A 19,652-nucleotide genomic window follows, 5' to 3' on the forward strand; every position below is an offset into this window, starting at 1 on the left:
AACTTTGAATTTACAATGGTGTCGCAAGCGATGGGCGACATGCAAACAGTCAACGTCTTTCGCTATAGACGGTGTCCATACAAGCAATGGATATGGATCACTAATAACTGTTATCGTAGCGCTCTCTGCTAATACTTTGCCGTCTAGTACCGAGCGTCCTAGGCTGGCAGCAGCGGCACTTACATCCTCTTCTTGTAGAGGCCGCTACTGTCGTGGTGATGTCCTAGTCAGTGTGCTGTTGGCTGACCTCGTCACACCGCCTTCTCTGCTCTTGCCGTCTTCGTGTCGGTGCTTTTGGTTACAGCAGAACCTTCCCCCCGCCCCCCCCCCTCTCCCCAAAGCGGCTGACCGTCGCCCTGTAGGGAGTGCGACCACGGCGGGGAGGCAGAAGTGTGGGCGCATCGCATCAAACTTTCGCTATCCGGCCTTCACTCTGGTGGAAACGTCCCTTGGAAAACGACGACAAGGGTACATGTCCACCTACTGATGCCATGAACCAGATGAAGAAGGCGGCGAATGCTGCGGTGAGGGCGGGTCCAGATCCATTCGTAGGACGAGAGCAGGCGGAGAAGGCGAAGCCTACGTCTCCATGGGGTCGTCCCGAGGTGTCGTGGTGACACCCTCTGGCGACTGCTGTGGCCGCGCTGTCCTCTGGATCCGTGAATCTGGGGGAAGAGACACTGAAAGATGATCGTGCAAGTGACAGAGGCAAAGTTGACTTTGATGTCGGCGCTGCAAGCCATCTGGATCTGAAATAAGATACACGCAAGCGCCAAGTAGACGGACGATCTCGCCTCGCGTCAACCGTCTGCTGCCGCTAAAAACCTGTAAAAGACAATATCATGCAGTGTGTAGCGATACTGGCGGCCTTCCTTCGACGCGGGGTGCTGAGGAGGGTGGAGCAGTTGGAGCAGTGTCCGATGACGGCGGCCGTGATGCAATTTCGCCGGCGATGGTCCATCTCGTGGATGCGAACGGCGTGAGGCGAGAAACAGTTGCAATGCTTGATCCATGGTGCGTGCGAAGCGAAGTTTGGCCATGTGCTGCTTGAAGGTTCTGAGAAAGCGTTCCGCTTCGCTGTTTGACTGTGGATGGAACGGTGCGGTAGTTAGATACTGTGTGCCATTGCGTTCACAGAATGTTTCAAATTAATTTGATGTGAACTGAGGGCCGTTGTCTGACACTATTATTTCAAATGGGTCTAAGCACTATAGGACTTCACATCTGAGGTCATCAGTCCCTTAGGCTTAGAACTACTTAAACCTAGCTAACCAATTACACACGTCCATGTTCGAGGCAAGATTCGAATCTGCGACCGCAGCAGCAGCGCGGTTCCGAACTGAAGCGCCTAGAACCGCTCGGCCAGAACGGCTGGCTCTGACACTATTAATTCAGGTATGCCTTCTAGGTAAAAAACAGAGGAAAACACTTGAATTGTGCTAGGTGACGTTGTCGTGTTCATTGGCACAGCAAAAGGATACGAGTCAACCACAATCAACCAGCGAGTGTTCCAAAAAAAGTAGTACAAAGTATATGTGCACACGTTGCCATGGTCATTGTGACTTTGGCCAAGCAGAGAATTGTTGTGGCCGAGCAGACTGATTTTCCGCACATGTGTAACACTGCGATGTCATCTGTTGTATTTGCGCGTCCATACCCTGCCAAGTACAGTGTCGACGCGCTAACTGCTTCGTACGAATAATCCCCCATTGTCCTTGGTGAAGTAACTACAACACTTCTTTTGCAAAGCCTTAAGAATCATCACATGTGACTGTCCACTGTCATTTTGAACAAGAATTACTCCTTTCTGTATAGCTAGGCTATGCCGACGTTCAAGGTATTGACGCACTACGGAGTTCTATATTCTGTGCAAGGAACGAGGCCAACATATGCCAATATATTTTAGCAAAATGTTCAAATCTGAATCAGCTTCCGTGGCCTGTGCAATTTTCCTATAGGTCAGCGTAAAAGACTGAAGCAATTCAGAGTCTTGAGCATCGCTCTGACAACAAGATGCAGCAGAAGCGTCAAAGCCTGTATCAGGACCAATGGGAGGACAGGAAAGTGCGTCCGCATTACCATGTTGAGCTGTTGGACGATACAGTCTCGTACTAGTATTGAGACAACAACAAAACCCAACTACGCAATTTTTGGCCAGTTCGTACAGGAACGGGTTTCGTCGGATGTGAACCGTGGATTTAATTTCAAAGAATATTCTTAAAAATTTATTTTATTTACTAGCGATTCACCAAGAACATTAACACATTTAATCACACTATGTGAGTGTGGAAGCAGTTCCCAAGGAGTAACTGATGAAATCGAAAAGAAATTGCTTTTAACAAATGGAAATTTTATTCCTAAAAACATTTTTTAAAACAGATTTAAAATTATAAGCAGAAAGCACCCTCTAAATATCAAGTTACAATTTATTCAGAGGCAGAAAGAAACAAATTTATGAGTGTATGAGCTTTCGGGCTGAGAAGCTTGCCGCTCCCTTTTGACACAACCGTAGTTACGACCGCTCACAACAACCTCTGAAAGACTAAACAGATGCAAATCTGCAACACACCAGATTACCTTAAGTAAAAGTTTTAACAATTCACACAAGCACACAAATTATGCACCCTGTAGGAGCGGCCGGCCCGAGTGGCCGAGCGGTTCTGGGCGCTACAGTCTGGAACCGGGTGACCGCTACGGTGGCAGGTTCGAATCCTGCCTCGGGCATGGATGTGTGTGATGTCCTTAGGTTAGTTAGGTTTAAGTAGTTCTAAGTCTAGGGGACTGATGACCTCACATGTTAAGTCCCATAATGCTCAGAGCCATTTTGAACAGTAGCAGGGATGGAAATGGTACAAAACACTAAAATTAAACGATTAAGTTGCCACCGACGGTGCATCTTAATATTAACTTCTAAGAAAAGTCTCACGGTGGAAGGGTGGCAACTTTATATACTAAAATGACCATTTAAATAAAAGCCCACGAAATGTAATCTTACATAAAATTATACAAGGTTGGCCAAAGATGCTCTACAGTACACATATACCGACTCTCAAGATGATAGGCAAGATAAAAACATATTTCAGGAATTAGGCCGTTACACTTCAAGCAATAAATTCGTTAACCCACCGAATCCGACAAACAGGGGCAGCTATTAATGTACGGCAGATTGATAGGGCGATTACCGAACAACCCGAACCGCCGGCTACTCTAACCCGCCCCTACTCCACAAGGGAAAAACGGACCACCCAATTCATAAATAACCACCTTCCCGCCGGTGGGCAAACGGAGAATAATCGTGGGCCGACCCCAAAACAAAGCGGTTGGTGACCTCACCAAGAAAACAAGTAGAATTTAACAAGTAGATAACATATCAGCAATCAGTTCTAATAAACTGCGATTTCTGGCGAAGACCTGGCGCAGCACCCAAAATCGCTCTCCCGAACCGTCCGCTGCCAGCCGCTTCAACGGACGCAGGAAGGCGCGCTGATCTCCCTTCTCGCGGCGTCGCAGACCGATGCCGTGGGTTGACTCCTGTTGCTCTGGTGTCGGCCGCGACGCCCGACCTCACATGTGCCGACGCTCAAGGCGGACAAGTCATCTTGTGTCTCAGTGCGCGACCGACCAACCGATCGATCCAACCGCCAATGAGCATTGCCTGAGCAACTCGGGCAGACTGGCGGCCTAACGCTCAGACTCAGATGCAGGGACTAAGCCCCCGACCGGGCGACCACTCGTTGAGTTATCTCACCGCGCCACAAATTCGGACAAGAGACAGACCCAGACCGACCTATTGACGAGCTCATAGTGCTCCTTAAATTCACGCGAACAGGCAACCTTTCCCACCAGAGGGAGACACCAAAGCTGCGATTGCCACAGCGGCGCCACCGCCAGAAACGGAGGGCGGCTGCTCCACACAACGCACTGCAGTGCGCTCTTCAAAACAGAAATTTTTATGACGGCTCAGGATGAAACAAGGACTTCATAGTCTTGTGATCTGCCATACAAATACCGGTGAAATTTGGTGTCACCGTACACAATAACCAAAGGATCTTTCTGAATTTGTGAATAGTTACACTGACTTTTGGACAACACTTTTGATGCGAAAACAATAGGCCTGCCTTTATCACCATTTCTGTGTTAAAGCACTCTACCGATTGCGTAAGAGGTATCATCAGCTTGCAGTACAACTGGTTTGTCAGGATCAAAGTGAACTAATAAGCATCGATCACTGAGAAGTACATCTTTAAGTTTTTGAAAAGCTACTTGGCACTCATCTGTCCAAACAAAGCGGACATTCTTGCGACACAAGGGATGCAATGGAGCTGCCATTTGTGCAGCATTCGGTATGAACCGAATATAATAGTTCATTTTTCTCTAAAACTGACTGCAGTTCTGTGATATTGGAGGAACTGGCAAATGTCTTGCAGACTTTGAATATACTGCATTAATGACAGCGGCCTAGTGACAAGATTTTTGTCAGTGGGCCGAATTCTTATGTTTGTTCCGTTGCAAATATACTGATTGTGCATGTCCTTTCATACCACAAGCGTAACACTGAGCTTGTCTGGATAGGCAGTGCTAGCGTTTGTGCCTTGAATAACACTGAGGGAAAGAATTCTGTTCGCCTGCGTAGCCGACTGTTTAGCGAACTGCTTATGCGGAGTGGAGAGGTGTTTATTCCGTATGGCGAGCTGCTGCCGCCACAGAATGGGCCCATCGGAAACAGTGGACTCAACACGACAAATAGCTGGCTCCTTATTGTATGGAAAATGGTTTAAATGGCTCTGAGCACTATGGGACTTAACATCTAAGGTCATCAGTCCCCTAGAACTTAGAACTACTTAAACCTAACTAACCTAAGGACATGACACACATCCATGCCCGAGGCAGGATTCGAACCTGCGACCGTAGCGCTCGCGCGGTTCCAGACTGAAGCGCCTAGAACCGCTCGGCCACTTCGGCCGGCTTCATTGTATGAGCTGAGAAGGCACCGGAATGGTGCTGATCTAGTATTAGCACTACCTGCTGAAATAATGCACCAGACTGTTTCAGAATCTGTTCTCTGAGTCTGACACCAGGTACATTGTACACAACGACAAGTTTGTTCTTACCGTTTTTTGCAATTGAAGAATTGATACCTAGCTGATGCCACATTTACTTGTTGGTGACAATAGTTTGTTAGTGATTTTACCAGTGTGTCGTAAGGAGGTTCATTCGGAGTGGCGTTAGGAAAGAGTTTTTGTAGAAGCGCAAACACTGCACTTCCTACTGTAGATAATAGATGTGGAAGTTTCACAGTAGCTGGTACATTGTGAGCTAGTAAGTGTGCTTCAAACTGGGAAAAACGTACAAGCCATTCCTGATCTTGTTCAGAAAACTGTCGAAAAGGTGTCGTTGTAGGTGGTGCGTGTTCCGTCGGGTGCGCAGCGTTGGCTAGTAGCTGCTGCACCGTGTTGAGTAGTGCAGATATCTGCTACGTCTGGAACTGAAACATCTGCATTAGATGAGTGGCATTTAACGCTTGTGGCGCCTGAGCATGGCGCGGGATAGGTGGGGTGAACATGTTGGGAGTGACAAATGGAACAATCACACAAGACAAGCAAGCAAACAAAGTAAGTATAAAAGCAAAGAAATATTCTGCAAATACCCACATGAAAACACTGATTAGCAAACACGACAAAAAACTATTAAAACAAGTGAATGCCCCTGCAAAGTAAAGACAAGAGAAATTAATGCACCAGCAAAAAGAAAACACAAAAAATTCCGTGGCTGTCAGGTGCAGGGTCCGTTGCCAATGGGGGATCCTGCCCACTTGTCGCTTTTAGGGTGCCTTAAGGACGTTGCGTTCTCGGAAACCCATACAGTAATTCAAGCAAATCACATTAATAGTTTTTATTGCAATCAAGTAATATTGACAATACTTAACGTTGAATTTACAATGGCGTCGCAAGCGGTGGGCAACATGTAATCAGTCAGTGTCTTTCGCTGTAGACAGTGTCCACACAAGCATTGGACATGGATCCCTATTAACTGCTATCGTAGCGCTCTCTTCTAGGCCGGTTCTAGTACTGTGCCTTCTAGTACTGTGCAGCCGAGGCTGGCAGGAGCGGCTCTTATATCCTCTCCTTGTAGAGGTCGCTTCTATAGTGGTGACGTCCTAGTCAGCGTGCTATTGGTTGACGTAGTCTCACCGCCCTCTCTGGTCTTGCATTCTTCGTCTTCGTGCCGGTGCTCGTGGTTACGCCGGAACACTGCCGCCTCAGTTATTTGGGGGATGTAGTCCAATCTCTGTCTTACACTACAATTTTTTTCTCTCTACAGCTCCCTCTAGTACCATAGAGGCTATTCCCCAATGCCTTAAAAGATGTCCTATCATCCTGTCTCTTATTCTTCTCCTTTTTTCCGTACGTTCCTTTCCTTGTCGATACAGTGCAGAACCTTCTCATTTCTCACCTTATCAGTTTTTAGCAATCTGTAGTACCACATACCAGATGCTTAAATTCTCTTCTGATCTGGTTTTACCACAGTCCATGTTTGGCTATCATACAATGCGTTTCACCAGATGCAAATTCTTAGAAATTTCATACTTAAATTAAGGCTATCTTTGATACTAGCAGAACTCTCTTCGCTAGGAGTGTCCTCTTTGTCAGTGCTGGTCTGCATTTTATATCCTCCTTGCTCTGTTCATCATGGGTTATTTAGCTGCCTAGGGAGCAGAATTCCGTACCTTTGTCTATTCGGTGGTCTCCAATTTTTACGTTACGTTACGCTGAGTGAACTGCATGTGCATAGATGCAGCTGATCATGTGGGCCAATAGAATATGCTGCCCCTTTGCAGAATTCACAGAAGGGCTCATCGGCAGTGATGATGATGTTTGGTTTTCGGGGCGCTCAACTGCGCGGGCATCAGTGCCCGTACGAAGTCCCAATTTTTACACAGTCCAATTCGTTACAGAATCCAATCTAGCCACTGTCAAGAATAGTGATGATGATGATGAAATGATGAGGACAATACAAACACCCAGTCCCTGTGCGGAGAAAATCTCCAACCCGGCCAGGAGTCGACCCCGGGACCCTGTGATCCATAGACAGCAATGTTAACCACTAGACCATGAGCTGCGAACTCTCTCATCGCCAGTGACGAACTCAGTGTCATTTGGTCATCTGGCTTTGCTTTCAAGAACCACCCATGGGGTGCCACTCATCGGAAGTCAATATATAGATACGATCCCCTCAAAGCGTATGGCTACTACAGGGTCTTGTTTTTAACAACCTGAATGTAGTAAGAGGACAAATACCGTTTTCATCGAGTCCTAGAAGAACGCTGTTATTAAAAGTACATAGAAAGGAGAGCTTCTTTGATACACACCACTCCCAACAAAGAAGATCAGCAGGTGGAAGGAGAACCTGGGAGCTAGGCTACCTTTGATGGGGTGGGATGCCACCGAACTCAGGCACTTCAAAAACGAAATGTTTAACACATACAAGAACAGTCAGGAGTGGTTAAGATAGATAGTTGAAAAGTTAGAGAGATAAACTCGACTCTGCTGTCGAGATCTCACGTCACTGGCAATAGAGGTGGAAAGAGAGTATGATGCAGTTTTTCAGTCCAAGTGTTATGGAGCATATTATTGGTTACCCTCATGAAACCAGTGTCAGAGAAGGAGGCCAGCTCATTTTAAGGTACCCTTTTATGGCCGGCGCTCCGAATGTCTATAATTTAGTCAAAAAGATTGATGGCGGTGAATGAAAGCGTGGAAATACGAGTCTTTCTTTCAGGAAGCAGTAGGTACAAATTCACTTCACCGCCAGGGCTCTTCCTAGACGGTCCACCACCAGACTTTTTCTCCACATCACAACAGCTGAGAATCCAGGCACCTCTGAGCGGATGAGCTGCTGAGTTGAATTTACACGCAGATACGACCAATGACTGATTTCGTTGCCTTTTCAGCTTCCATCTGAAGATTAACACAATGAGATCTAGCCATACGGACAGTCAAATCATTTTACTGAGTTTCAGTAACTTCGAGCCTCATTTTGAAGACTTGCTTTGCAGAGTTAGTGATGAATATGCATTCTAATTCAGCCATTGATGCAAACGTATACTCTACTTTGGTGTACTGCTTCGACATTATAAATGTTTTGTCTCCTGATCCTTTGAGAAGCCCTGCCAACGTATTAGTTCCGATTTGTCAAACTCTGCCAGATGTTTCAACGTCCACCTTCTGTGTAACAGACTGAATTAATTGTATTCTTACTTAATCGCGTAGTTAACGACTTACTTTTTTTTTGAGTCATCAGCCTTTTGACTAGTTTGATGCAGCCCTCCACGATTTATTCCCCTTTGCCAACCTTTCCATCTGAGATTAGCACTTGCAACCAACACTCTCAATTATTTGCTGGATGTGTTACAATATCTGTCTTCACCTACACTTTTCACCCGCTACAGCACCCTTTACTGACAAGGAAGTTATTCCCTGATGTCTCAGCAGGTGTCCTATCATACGGTCTCTTCATCTTGACAGTGTTTTCCAAATATTCCTTTCTTCAGCGATTCTAACGATAACCTCCACATTCCTTACATTATCAGTCCAACTAATTTTCAACATTCTGCTGCAGCACCACATCACAAATGCTTCCACTCTATTGAGTTCCGGTTTTTCCGCAGTCAGTGTTTTAGTACCAAACAACGCTGTGCTCCACATATACATTTTCAGAAATTTCTTCCCCAAATTCAGGCCACTGTCTGATACTAGTTGACTTCACTTGACCAAGAGTGCTCTTTTTTCCAGTGCTAGTCAGCATTTTGTGACCATCTTGTTCCATCCGTCGTGGGTTATTTTGCTGCCTAGAGAGCGAAATTCCAAGACGTCGCCTACTTCTTGATTTGATGTTAAGTTTTTCGCTTTTCACATTTCTGGTCTCTCTTATTTTCGTCTTTGGATGCATGCCCTGAAAAGCTGACTGTGCGATAATTCTCGCTTTTGTCGGCTACTGTTATCTTCGGAATTGCGTCAATGATGTGTTATCTTCGGAATTGCGTCAATGATGTTTTTCCCGAAAGTCTAATGGCATATCACCAGCCTCATACATTCTGCACACCAAGGTGAATAGTCGTTTTGTTGACAATTCCCGGTGATCTTAGAAATTACGATGAAATGTTATCGATCCGTTCTTTCTCACCTGAAATTAAGTTCTTTAAAGCATTTTTAAAATCTGACTCTAATACTGGATCTCCTACCTCTCCGCTATCGACTCCTTGTTCTTGTATCACGTCATCAGACAAGTTCTCCTCTCATAGAGGCAATCCACCTATCTGCTCTCTCCTCTGTAATTAATAGGAGATTTGCTACGGCACTCTTAATGTTACCTCCCTTGCTTTTAGTTTCACCGAAGGCTGTTTTGACTTTCCTATATTCTGAGTCAGGCATTCCGACAATCAGTTCTTTTTCGATTTCTTCACTTTTCCTTGCAGCCATTTCAGCTTAGCTTCCCAGAACTTCCTGTTTATTTCGTTCCTAAGCGACTTGCATCTATATATTCCTGAAGGTCCCTGAAAGTTTCTGAACTTCCTTGTTTCGTCTGTCTGCTGAAGTATTTCTACTGTTATCCATGGTTTCCTCGCATTTCTCATCCTTGTACCTATACTTTTGGCCAACGGGCTTGCTGCATTGGTAGAACCTGTTCCCGTCAGATCACCAAAGTTAAGAACCGTCGGGCTGGGCTAGAACTTGGATGGGTGACCATCCGGTCTGCCGAGCCCTGTTGGCAAGCGGGGTGCACTCAGGCCCGGTGAGGCAAACTGAGGAGCTACTTGATTGAGAAGCAGCGGCTCCGGTCTCGGGAACTGACATACGGTCGGGGAGTGTTGTGCTGACCACATGACCCTCCATATCCGCATCCAGTGACGCCTGTGGGCTGAGGTTGACACGGCGGCCGGTCAGTACCGTTGGGCCTTCATGGCCTGTTCGGGAGAAGTTTAGTTTTAGTACCTATACTTTTCATTCAAGCTTCTTTGACTGCCATTGTTAGAGACCTCCATTTCTTTTTAACTGAACTTCCTACTCAGCTATTCATTGTCGCCGCAGTATTTAGAGCCTCACAGAGCTTCTAGCTTTTCTTATCATTTCTTATTATGTCCGTATACAATTTCATTTCATACTGTTTTTTCCTGACTAGTCTCTTAAACATCAGCCTGCTCTTCATCATTACTAAATTGTGAGTCTATATCTGATTTCAGAATCTCAGCCTGACCATGAAGTTGCGTAAATGAAATCTTCCCGTATCTCCTTGCCTTTTCCAACTATATCACATCCTCTTGTGATTCTTGGACATAGTATTTCCTATCACTGAAGTTTATTGCAGATCGCAATTAATCATTCTCCTTTTTCGTATATAGTACCAAGACCATATTTTCCTGTAACGCTTTCTTCTAGTTCTTCTCCTATAAACACATTCCAGTGCCCCATGACGATAAGATTTTCATCTTCCATTGCGTATTGAACTACTAGTTGAAGCAGTTCAATATCTTCATATACTTTTTCTATCTTTTCATGTTCCGCTTGCGACTCGGCACGCATACTCGAAATAGCGTTGTCGGTGCTGGTTTGCTGTCGATCCAGACGAGAACAACCCTATCACTGAACTGTTCACAGTAACTATTCTCTCATCTACCTTCCTTTTTGTAATTAATCCTTCTCCGTTTATAGCCCGCATCTCGTGGTCGTGCGGTAGCGTTCTCGCTTCCCACGCCCGGGTTCCCGGGTTCGATTCCCGGCGGGGTCAGGGATTTTCTCTGCCTTGTGATGGCTGGGTGTTGTGTGCTGTCCTTAGGTTAGTTAGGTTTAAGTAGTTCTAAGTTCTAGGGGACTGATGACCATAGATGTTAAGTCCCATAGTGCTCAGAGCCATTTTTTTCTCGGTTTATACCATTTTTTACTGCTGTAAATATTACAGATCTGACCAGAAGTGCTTATCTTCTTTCCATTTCACTTCACTGATTCCCACTGTATCTACATTGAGCCTTTGAATTTCCATTTTTAGATTTTCTAGCTTTCCTACAACGTTCAAACTTCTGACATTATATGCACCGACTGGGACAACCTCATTATTTTGTTGGTTATTCAGTCTTTTTCTCATGGTCACCTCCATTTTGGTAGTCTCCTCCCGGAGATCCGAATGGGGGACTGTTCCAGAATGTTTTGCCAATGGAGATATCATCTGGACACTTTTTCATTTACAAGCCACGTGTCCTGTGGATACGTGTTATGTGTCTTTAAAGTAGTGGTATTCATTGCCTTCTACATCCTCATGCCGTTGATCATTGCCGATTCTTCCGCCTTTAGGGTCAGTCCCCCCCCCCCCCCCCCCCCCAATCGCAAGTGAGTGCCGAGAACCTCTGTCCAATTTTCTACGGCCTCTTCAACAAGGCCACTGGCAGAATGAGGGTGGCTTCTTGTACCGGAAGTCTTCGGCCACCATTGATGACTATTTTTATTCCAAATTTAAGGAGTGATGGGGTTCAAACGCGGGACCCAAACCGTTTTAATTACTCGTCGAAGACGCTACCCTTAGGCCACAAGTGTTTAACATACGTGTAGTAAAACACATCCCCTGTAGCCTTGCATTGTCAGTGACTCTGAGTCGAAGTTGCCGCTTCAGTTCCATACGTCAGACTCCTATTCACTAACATTGCACACCATTTGTCGACTCTGGTGTCGCTATGCTCAACTAAACTCCCAGAAATGCATGCCGTCTGATGTGGCAGGAGCACATAAGCCGCACTAGCGCAATCTGTGGGACGCAAAAGTACTTACTCGTGCACAGCCTTCTTAGAAAGTTTGAAAAACCAGCTTTAAATAATGACTTTAGAAATATACTACAACCCTCAGTGTATCACTCGGTCACGGACGGCGATGACGAAATTAGACGAAATACAGCATACAGCCCGGCACCACACTTGCTGGGTTGTAGGCTTCAAATCGGCCGCGGTCCTTCAGTACACATCGGACCCCCGAGTCGCCACTGTCGACGCTAGCAGACCGAGCGCCGCCACTCGGCTGGTCTTACGAGACAAGCTAGCGCACTGACCAGTTCTACAGCCGACTTTAATAGGAATGGTTCACTCTGTATAGCTTCAGAGATCTCATTTGCAGAGACGCTAGTTAGCACAGCCTTCAGCTAAGTCAGTAGCTACGACCTAGGAAGGCGCCACATACAGTTTATGCATTGAACGTTGATCTACAGGGTGTTTCAAAAATGACCGGTATATTTGAAACGGCAATAAAAACTAAACGAGCAGCGATAGAAATACACCGGTTGTTGCAATATGCTTGGGACAACAGTACATTTTCAGGCAGACAAACTTTCGAAATTACAGTAGTTACAATTTTCAACAACAGATGGCGCTGTGGTCTGGGAAACTCTATAGTACGATATTTTCCACATATCCACCATGCGTAGCAATAATATGGCGTAGTCTCTGAATGAAATTACCCAAAACCTTTGACAACGTGTCTGGCGGAATGGCTTCACATGCAGATGAGATGTACTGCTTCAGCTGTTCAATTGTTTCTGGATTCTGGCGGTACACCTGGTCTTTCAAGTGTCCCCACAGAAAGAAGTCACAGGGGTTCATGTCTGGCGAATAGGGAGGCCAATCCACGCCGCCTCCTGTATGTTTCGGATAGCCCAAAGCAATCACACGATCATCGAAATATTCATTCAGGACATTAAAGACGTCGGCCGTGCGATGTGGCCGGGCACCATCTTGCATAAACCACGAGGTGTTCGCAGTGTCGTCTAAGGCAGTTTGTACCGCCACAAATTCACGAAGAATGTCCAGATAGCGTGATGCAGTAATCGTTTCGGATCTGAAAAATGGGCCAATGATTCCCTTGGAAGAAATGGCGGCCCAGACCAGTACTTTTTGAGGATGCAGGGCGATGGGACTGCAACATGGGGCTTTTCGGTTCCCCATATGCGCCAGTTCTGTTTATTGACGAAGCCGTCCAGGTAAAAATAAGCTTCGTCAGTAAACCAAATGCTGCCCACATGCATATCGCCGTCATCAATCCTGTGCACTATATCGTTAGCGAATGTCTCTCGTGCAGCAATGGTAGCGGCGCTGAGGGGTTGCCGCGTTTGAATTTTGTATGGATAGAGGTGTAAACTCTGGCGCATAAGACGATACGTGGCCGTTGGCGTCATTTGGACCGCAGCTGCAACACGGCGAACGGAAACCCGAGGCCGCTGTTGGATCACCTGCTGCACTAGCTGCGCGTTGCCCTCTGTGGTTGCCGTACGCCGTCGCCCTACCTTTCCAGCACGTTCATCCGTCACGTTCCCAGTCCGTTGAAATTTTTCAAACAGATCCTTTATTGTATCGCTTTTCGGTCCTTTGGTTACATTAAACCTCTGTTGAAAACTTCGTCTTGTTGCAACAACACTGTGTTCTAGGCGGTGGAATTCCAACACCAGAAAAATCCTCTGTTCTAAGGAATAAACCATGTTGTCTACAGCACACTTGCACGTTGTGAACAGCACACGCTCACAGCAGAGAGACGACGTACAGAATGGCGCACCCACAGACTGCGTTGTCTTCTATATCTTTCACATCACTTGCAGCGCCATCTGTTGTTGAAAATTGTAACTACTGTAATTTCGAAAGTTTGTCTGCCTGAAAATGTACTGTTGTCCCAAGCATATTGCAACAAACGGTGTACTTCTATCTCTGATCGTTTAGTTTTTATTGCCGTTTCAAATATACCGGTCATTTTTGAAACACCCTGTATATGTGTGAAGCAACTAGAATTGTAAAGAGGTATTCGTAGTTCAGTCTATAACTGCACTTGTAAATATTATTGTCCAAAGTGAAGATCGACGTTCACCGCTGATGCTGAATTAAAGCTAAGTATTTAATTGCAGCCTACGTGATCAGCGCGTGCAAGTAATGGCTACCCATTGTGATCAGACTAAGAGTCAAATTGCGTCACTCAGCCGGGTCACCCTTTTTCCATGAGGCACATAGTTCCGCCTCATATATAACAATAAGTATGCTGTTCGCTCCAGTCTTCCTGGGTAAAAATGTCTTGTGCACAGGTCGAAACATATACATCCGTTGCTTGATGAACACTGAGACAGTCTATTGCTTCTTGATTCGCCCGCTAAGTCACCGTATCTCAGTCTCAAAGAAAATATCTAAGCCCATTTGAAACCGCAGGTGACATGTAGCAATCAGTTTCATAGCCTGATTGGACCTAATCTGTAGTGATCGGATTCGACGGGTGATGACATAATTTAAGAAACCCAATTGAGGCCATTTTAATGGCTAGAAGCATTTCTACCTGTTTTACTCGACTTCAGAAACTTGCACTTTGATGATCATGAGGTGAAATGACTAGGACAACAAAATAATTCAGAGTGAAAAAAACATCCGATCCGACAGGGAATGAAATCCAGGACACCATAACATAGACGCGGCAATGCTGACGATTAGACCTAGAGTGCAGAATTTCGTCCAGTGTGATTATTTTTATACTTTCTGCGTCTTACAATGGGCCTTCACACCAAATTACACACCTTGTCTCCAGTTTCAGTATAAACACCATGCTAGTACTTTCATTTATTCCTTTGTTCTTTTGTATACACATTAAAAAAAGTTTTGCGTCACTTCAGTTCCGAGAGTTCCGGAACCTGTACAGAAAATTGGAATAGAGATCAACATAAACATCCTTTATGCCCTTTTTATTTCTCATGAAAACCACACTTTGCATGTTGTACCACCATACAGCGAGACCTTCAGAGGTGGTGGTCCAGATTGCTGTACACATCGGTACCTCTAATACCCAGTAGCACGTCCTCTTGCATTGATGCAATCCTGTATTTGTCGCGGCATACTATCCACAAGTTCATCAAGGTACTGTTGGTCCAGATTGTCCCTCTTCTCAAAGACGATTCGGCGTAGATCGCTCAGAGTGGTTGGTGTGTCACATCGTCCATAAACAGCCCTTTTCAATCTTTCCCAGGCATGTTCGATAGTGTTAATGTCTGGAGAACATGCTGGCCATTCTAGTCGAGCGATGTCTTTATCCTGAAGGAAGTCATTCACAAGATGTGCACGATGGGGGCACGAATTGTCGTCCATGAAGACAAATGCCTCGCTAATATGCTGCTCATATGGTTGCACTATCGGTAGGAGGATGGCATTCACGTATCGTACAGCCGTCACGGCGCCTTCCACAACCGCCAGAGGCGTACTTCGGCCCCACATAATGCCACCCTAAAACAACAGGGAACCTCCACCTTACTGCACTCGCTGGGCAGTGTGTCTAATGCTCTCAGCCTGACCGGGTTGCCTCCAAACACGTCTCCGACGATTGTCTGCTTGAAGGCATATGCGACACTCATCGGTGAAGAGAACGTGAGCGGTCCATTTGGCATGTTGTTTGGGCCCATCTGTTAAGCTGACTGTGCGATAATTCTCGCTTTTGTCGGCTACTGTTATCTTCGCAATTCCGTCAATGATGTTTTTCCGAAAGTCTAATGGTATATCACCAGTCTCATACATTCTGCACACAAAGGTGAATAGTCGTTTTGTTGACACTTCCTTGGTGATTTCAGAAATTCCGATGAAATGTTATGTATCCGTTCTGCCTCACTTGATCTTAAGTCCTTTAAAGCCTTTTTAAAATCTGACTCTAATACTGGATCTCCTACCTCTCCCCTATCGACTCCTTCTTCTTCTATCACGTCATCAGACAAGTTCTCTCCTCATAGAGGCATTCCACCTGTCTGCTCTCTCCTCTGCATTTAACAGGGGATTTGCTGCTGCACTCTTCGTGTTACCTCCCTTGCTTTTAATTTCACCGAAGGCTGCATGGTGTCGTGGTTGCAAAGGTAGACCTCGCCACGGACGTCGGGAGTGAAGTTTCGAATCATGCAGCCTATTCCACACAGTTCCTGTGGCTGCACGAAAAGCATTATTCGACATGGTGGCGTTGCTATCAGGGTACCTCCGAGCCATAGTCCGTAGGTAGTGGTCATAGTAATAGCCCTTGGGCGGCCTGAGCGAGGCATGTCATCGACAGTTCCTGTCTCTCTGTATCTCCTCCACCTCCGAACAACATCGCTTTGGTTCACTCCGAGACGCCTGGATACTTCCCTTGTTGAGAGCCCTTCCTGGCACAAAGTAACAATGCGGACGCGATCGAACCGCGGTATTGACCGTCTAGGCATAGTTGAACTACAGACAACACCAGCCGTGTACCTCCTTCCTAGTGGAATGACTGGAACTGATCGGTTGTCGGACCCCCTCCGTCTAATAGGCGCTGCTCATACATGGTTGTTTCCATCTTTGGGAGGGTTTAGTGACATCTCTCAAAGGGACGGTTTCTGTGATACAATATTCACAGTCTATCTTCCGGAGTTCTGGGAACTGGGGTGTCCCAAAACTTTTTTTGATGTGTGTATTTATTGTTTTTCTTTCCTTGTAATTATAGGGACCCCAATTCCATATTTATCTTTTTTGGTAAACATTTTTTGGAATACAATGATCAATAGATTATTATATTTTGACTAAAGTTCAGTCTTGATCACACCATTTATGTTTCAATGACATAGGTAACCGGTTTCGGTTATTTTTACTTAACCATCATCAGACCCATGGCTCCCTTAGGATGGTAGGCGGAGCTCTCCTCAGCTGCTACGAAGTCAACATTGGTCTGATGATGGTTATGTAAAGATAACCGAAACCGGTTACCTATGTCATTGAAACATAAATGGTGTGATCAAGACTGAACTTTAGTCAAAATACCACATTTATCTGTTGTGAAGGCTGAAAACAGTTTTTATCCACTCCACAAAGTATAATATTTTTGCCATAAAAATTTGCAGTTGTGTTTAAATTATTTCTTTGACTTCACAGAGCCGCAGCCTGTGTGGCGTCGGGTGATCACCTTCATGGACCTGGACCTGCTCCGGAGTTGGGTGTTCCTGAACGTGATGTTCGGCACGGGGTGCATGTTCACGGTGGGCGTCAACTTCTCGCTGCTGATGCCCATGTACTTGCAACGCCGCTTACACCTCTCCCTGTCCGATACGGCGCTCTGCCTCACCATGATGGCCGCCGGCGACGTCGTGGCCAGGCTCACGGTGCCTTCCATCACAGACTGCCTCAAGGTCAGCGCACGCCTATCTTTCTTCGTCGCTGCCGTCCTCTGTGGAATCACTTGCTCAGGTCAGCAAGCCAGAGTCTGTTTAAAACAACATTAACGAAAAGTGCTAATTTTGTCTGTATTTCTATGAGGAAAGTTTATTCAGCTCAATGATTTTAAATCCAACATTGTATCTACTGAGATCTGACTCCTGTCATAGAACCAATTGTCACTGGTGATGCTGATAGCAGTTACTTAGTTAGTTAGTTTGATGTTCGATGGATCATATTGAGTGATAAAGTCACTTAACGTTCACATTGCAAATTAATTCTTAAATATGGATACATTCTCAACCACTCTAATTTGTATGAAGATGGTATCTTTTCTTTCGGACATGTCCGAAAGAATAGATACCATCTTCACATAGTTAAGGCTAACCCGTCATTGACTTCTTCTTCTGTGCGGATGCACACACATTGCCCGAACTCTTACGGGACTCGGCATGATTGTCTGCCGCGAGTAATGAGTGTAGTGCGCACGGGCATACGAATGTAGTGTGTGGACATTAAGTTGGAAATGTGGGTCTCACGGGGAGCGTGCAAGGGATAAATCCCTGCAGTCGCACTATCCTCTATGCCCTCGGTGGCTCCGCATGGTACTGCACTACAGGGTGCTTGTTGCAGCAGTGAGTGGACAAAAATATGGACTGACCAGAAACATATTACCGTGCCTAATACAGTGAATGGCAACAGTTAGAACTCAAAACAGCTTTCAGTCGTCTCTGAATGGATAAATAAAGGTCCCGTAAGGTTTTCAAGGAAATCATAAACAATTATACCTGCATAATAGAGACAAATTCAGGTAATGATGATGATGGAGGTGGATTGCGATCATGCGCCTTTAACTCCAAAGTAGATTACTAAGGCGCAAAAGTCTTGAGATCTGGTTGCCGAGGCGGTCTGGGGAGACTGGAATAGAAGGGAGAACCGATAGAGGTACTCAAATACCCTCCGCCACACACCGTCAGGTGACTTGCGGAGTATGGATGTAGATGTAGATGTAGATATACATGATAAAATTCATCCTTGTGCTCACAACACTAGTCCTGGACAGGAGCCCTAGCGTCACGGAACACAGCATCACCATCGGGGAACAAATACTCCATCACAGGATACATCTGATTAGCCAAAATGGTCACATAATGCTCGGGTGTAAAGTGACCATGAAATACCACTGTAGGACTGTCCAAATCATCACTGAACACCCTTCAAACTTAGCCAGAAGTCACAAATGGTTTGAAACAATACTCATCAGACCAAATGAGTTTCTTCAGTCGTTCCATAGTCCACGTTTTTGGGCTCCGGTACCTTATTTTCGTGGTATGGGTCTTTGCATCACTGTTGAGTGCTTTGGAATTTCAGCTTACCCTTCAATACCCTTTTTATGGAATTCCCTTCGCGTTGTTACAGTGATGACAGGATCTCCGAGTCAAGCTTCAATTTTGCAGTAACTTTTGCAGCTGCCGTCATCTTATCTTTCGTCACAATCCTTTTCAACGACCGTTTGTCACAATCACTCAACACACACTTTCGTCTGCGTTGTGACTTAGCTGACAGTGTTTTCCTGCTCTCCTTGTATGCGATATAAATTGTCAATCCAATTCCTCTTGAAACACGACGCCTTCAGCTACCATGGTTATGGAAGCAGCTACCGAATGAGCACCAACAGTTTATCAATGTTCAAATACAAATAGCACCAACATAGTGCAGTCACAACTACACAGAACACTATTCTGACCACGACTGATACTTATACCGTATTGAGAACAGTGTGTAAGTGGCGTTCGTGGTCACACACAACAGCAAAACCTGCAATCTTGGCTATCAACAGCATTTATTACCAACCATACATTTCTCGTGATGTTTCCCTACTTTTGGGCACCCACTGTGTCTACTGATGAGAGTATCCTAAGAATAAAACAAGTGAAACTTCCTGGTGAATCAAAACTGTGTGCCAGACCGAGAATCGAGCTCAGACTATTTCCTTCTGTGAGCAAGTGCTCTACCACTTCTGCTTCCAAGCATGATTCACAACTTGGCCTCACAACTTTACTACCGCCAATATCTTATTTCCTACTTTGTGAGGCGATGACATGAGCTTTGTTTGGGTAGCACCATTGGTAGAGCACCAGCCCATTCGAGTCTCAGCCTGGCACATTGTTCTAATCTGCCAGGAAGTTTCGTATCAGCACACACTTCCCTGCACAGTGAAAATCTCGTTCTAGAAATAAAAGTGATTGAAACTGTCTTTCCTTATAGTCCCCAGGTTCACTTCCCATTAGCTGATATTGGACTCAGTGACAATAATACTTTTAACATTACACAACTTATAGCATTGTATTTTATGGTTCATTCGCTAACCTCGTTTTCTGTCCTTGGACAAAATTTGTTTTCTTTTCCTCTTGAGGTGTAACATTTTTTGTCCCAACAGTAATGGAGT

At 45.5% G+C, this 19,652-nt stretch overlaps 1 protein-coding gene across 1 annotated transcript in view; it reads left to right on the top strand.

The window, feature by feature from the left end:
- Positions 1-19,652, top strand: part of LOC124616559 (monocarboxylate transporter 2-like) — an 80,475-nt gene that overhangs the window by 42,144 nt on the left and 18,679 nt on the right. The window contains exon 6 of the mRNA XM_047144878.1: positions 16,925-17,236. Coding sequence (XP_047000834.1) covers positions 16,925-17,236 — 312 coding nt within the window. The remainder of the gene's footprint in view (positions 1-16,924; positions 17,237-19,652) is intronic.

The sequence above is a fragment of the Schistocerca americana genome, chromosome 5 (genome assembly GCF_021461395.2).
Source record: "Schistocerca americana isolate TAMUIC-IGC-003095 chromosome 5, iqSchAmer2.1, whole genome shotgun sequence".
NCBI classification, from domain to species: domain Eukaryota; kingdom Metazoa; phylum Arthropoda; class Insecta; order Orthoptera; family Acrididae; genus Schistocerca; species Schistocerca americana.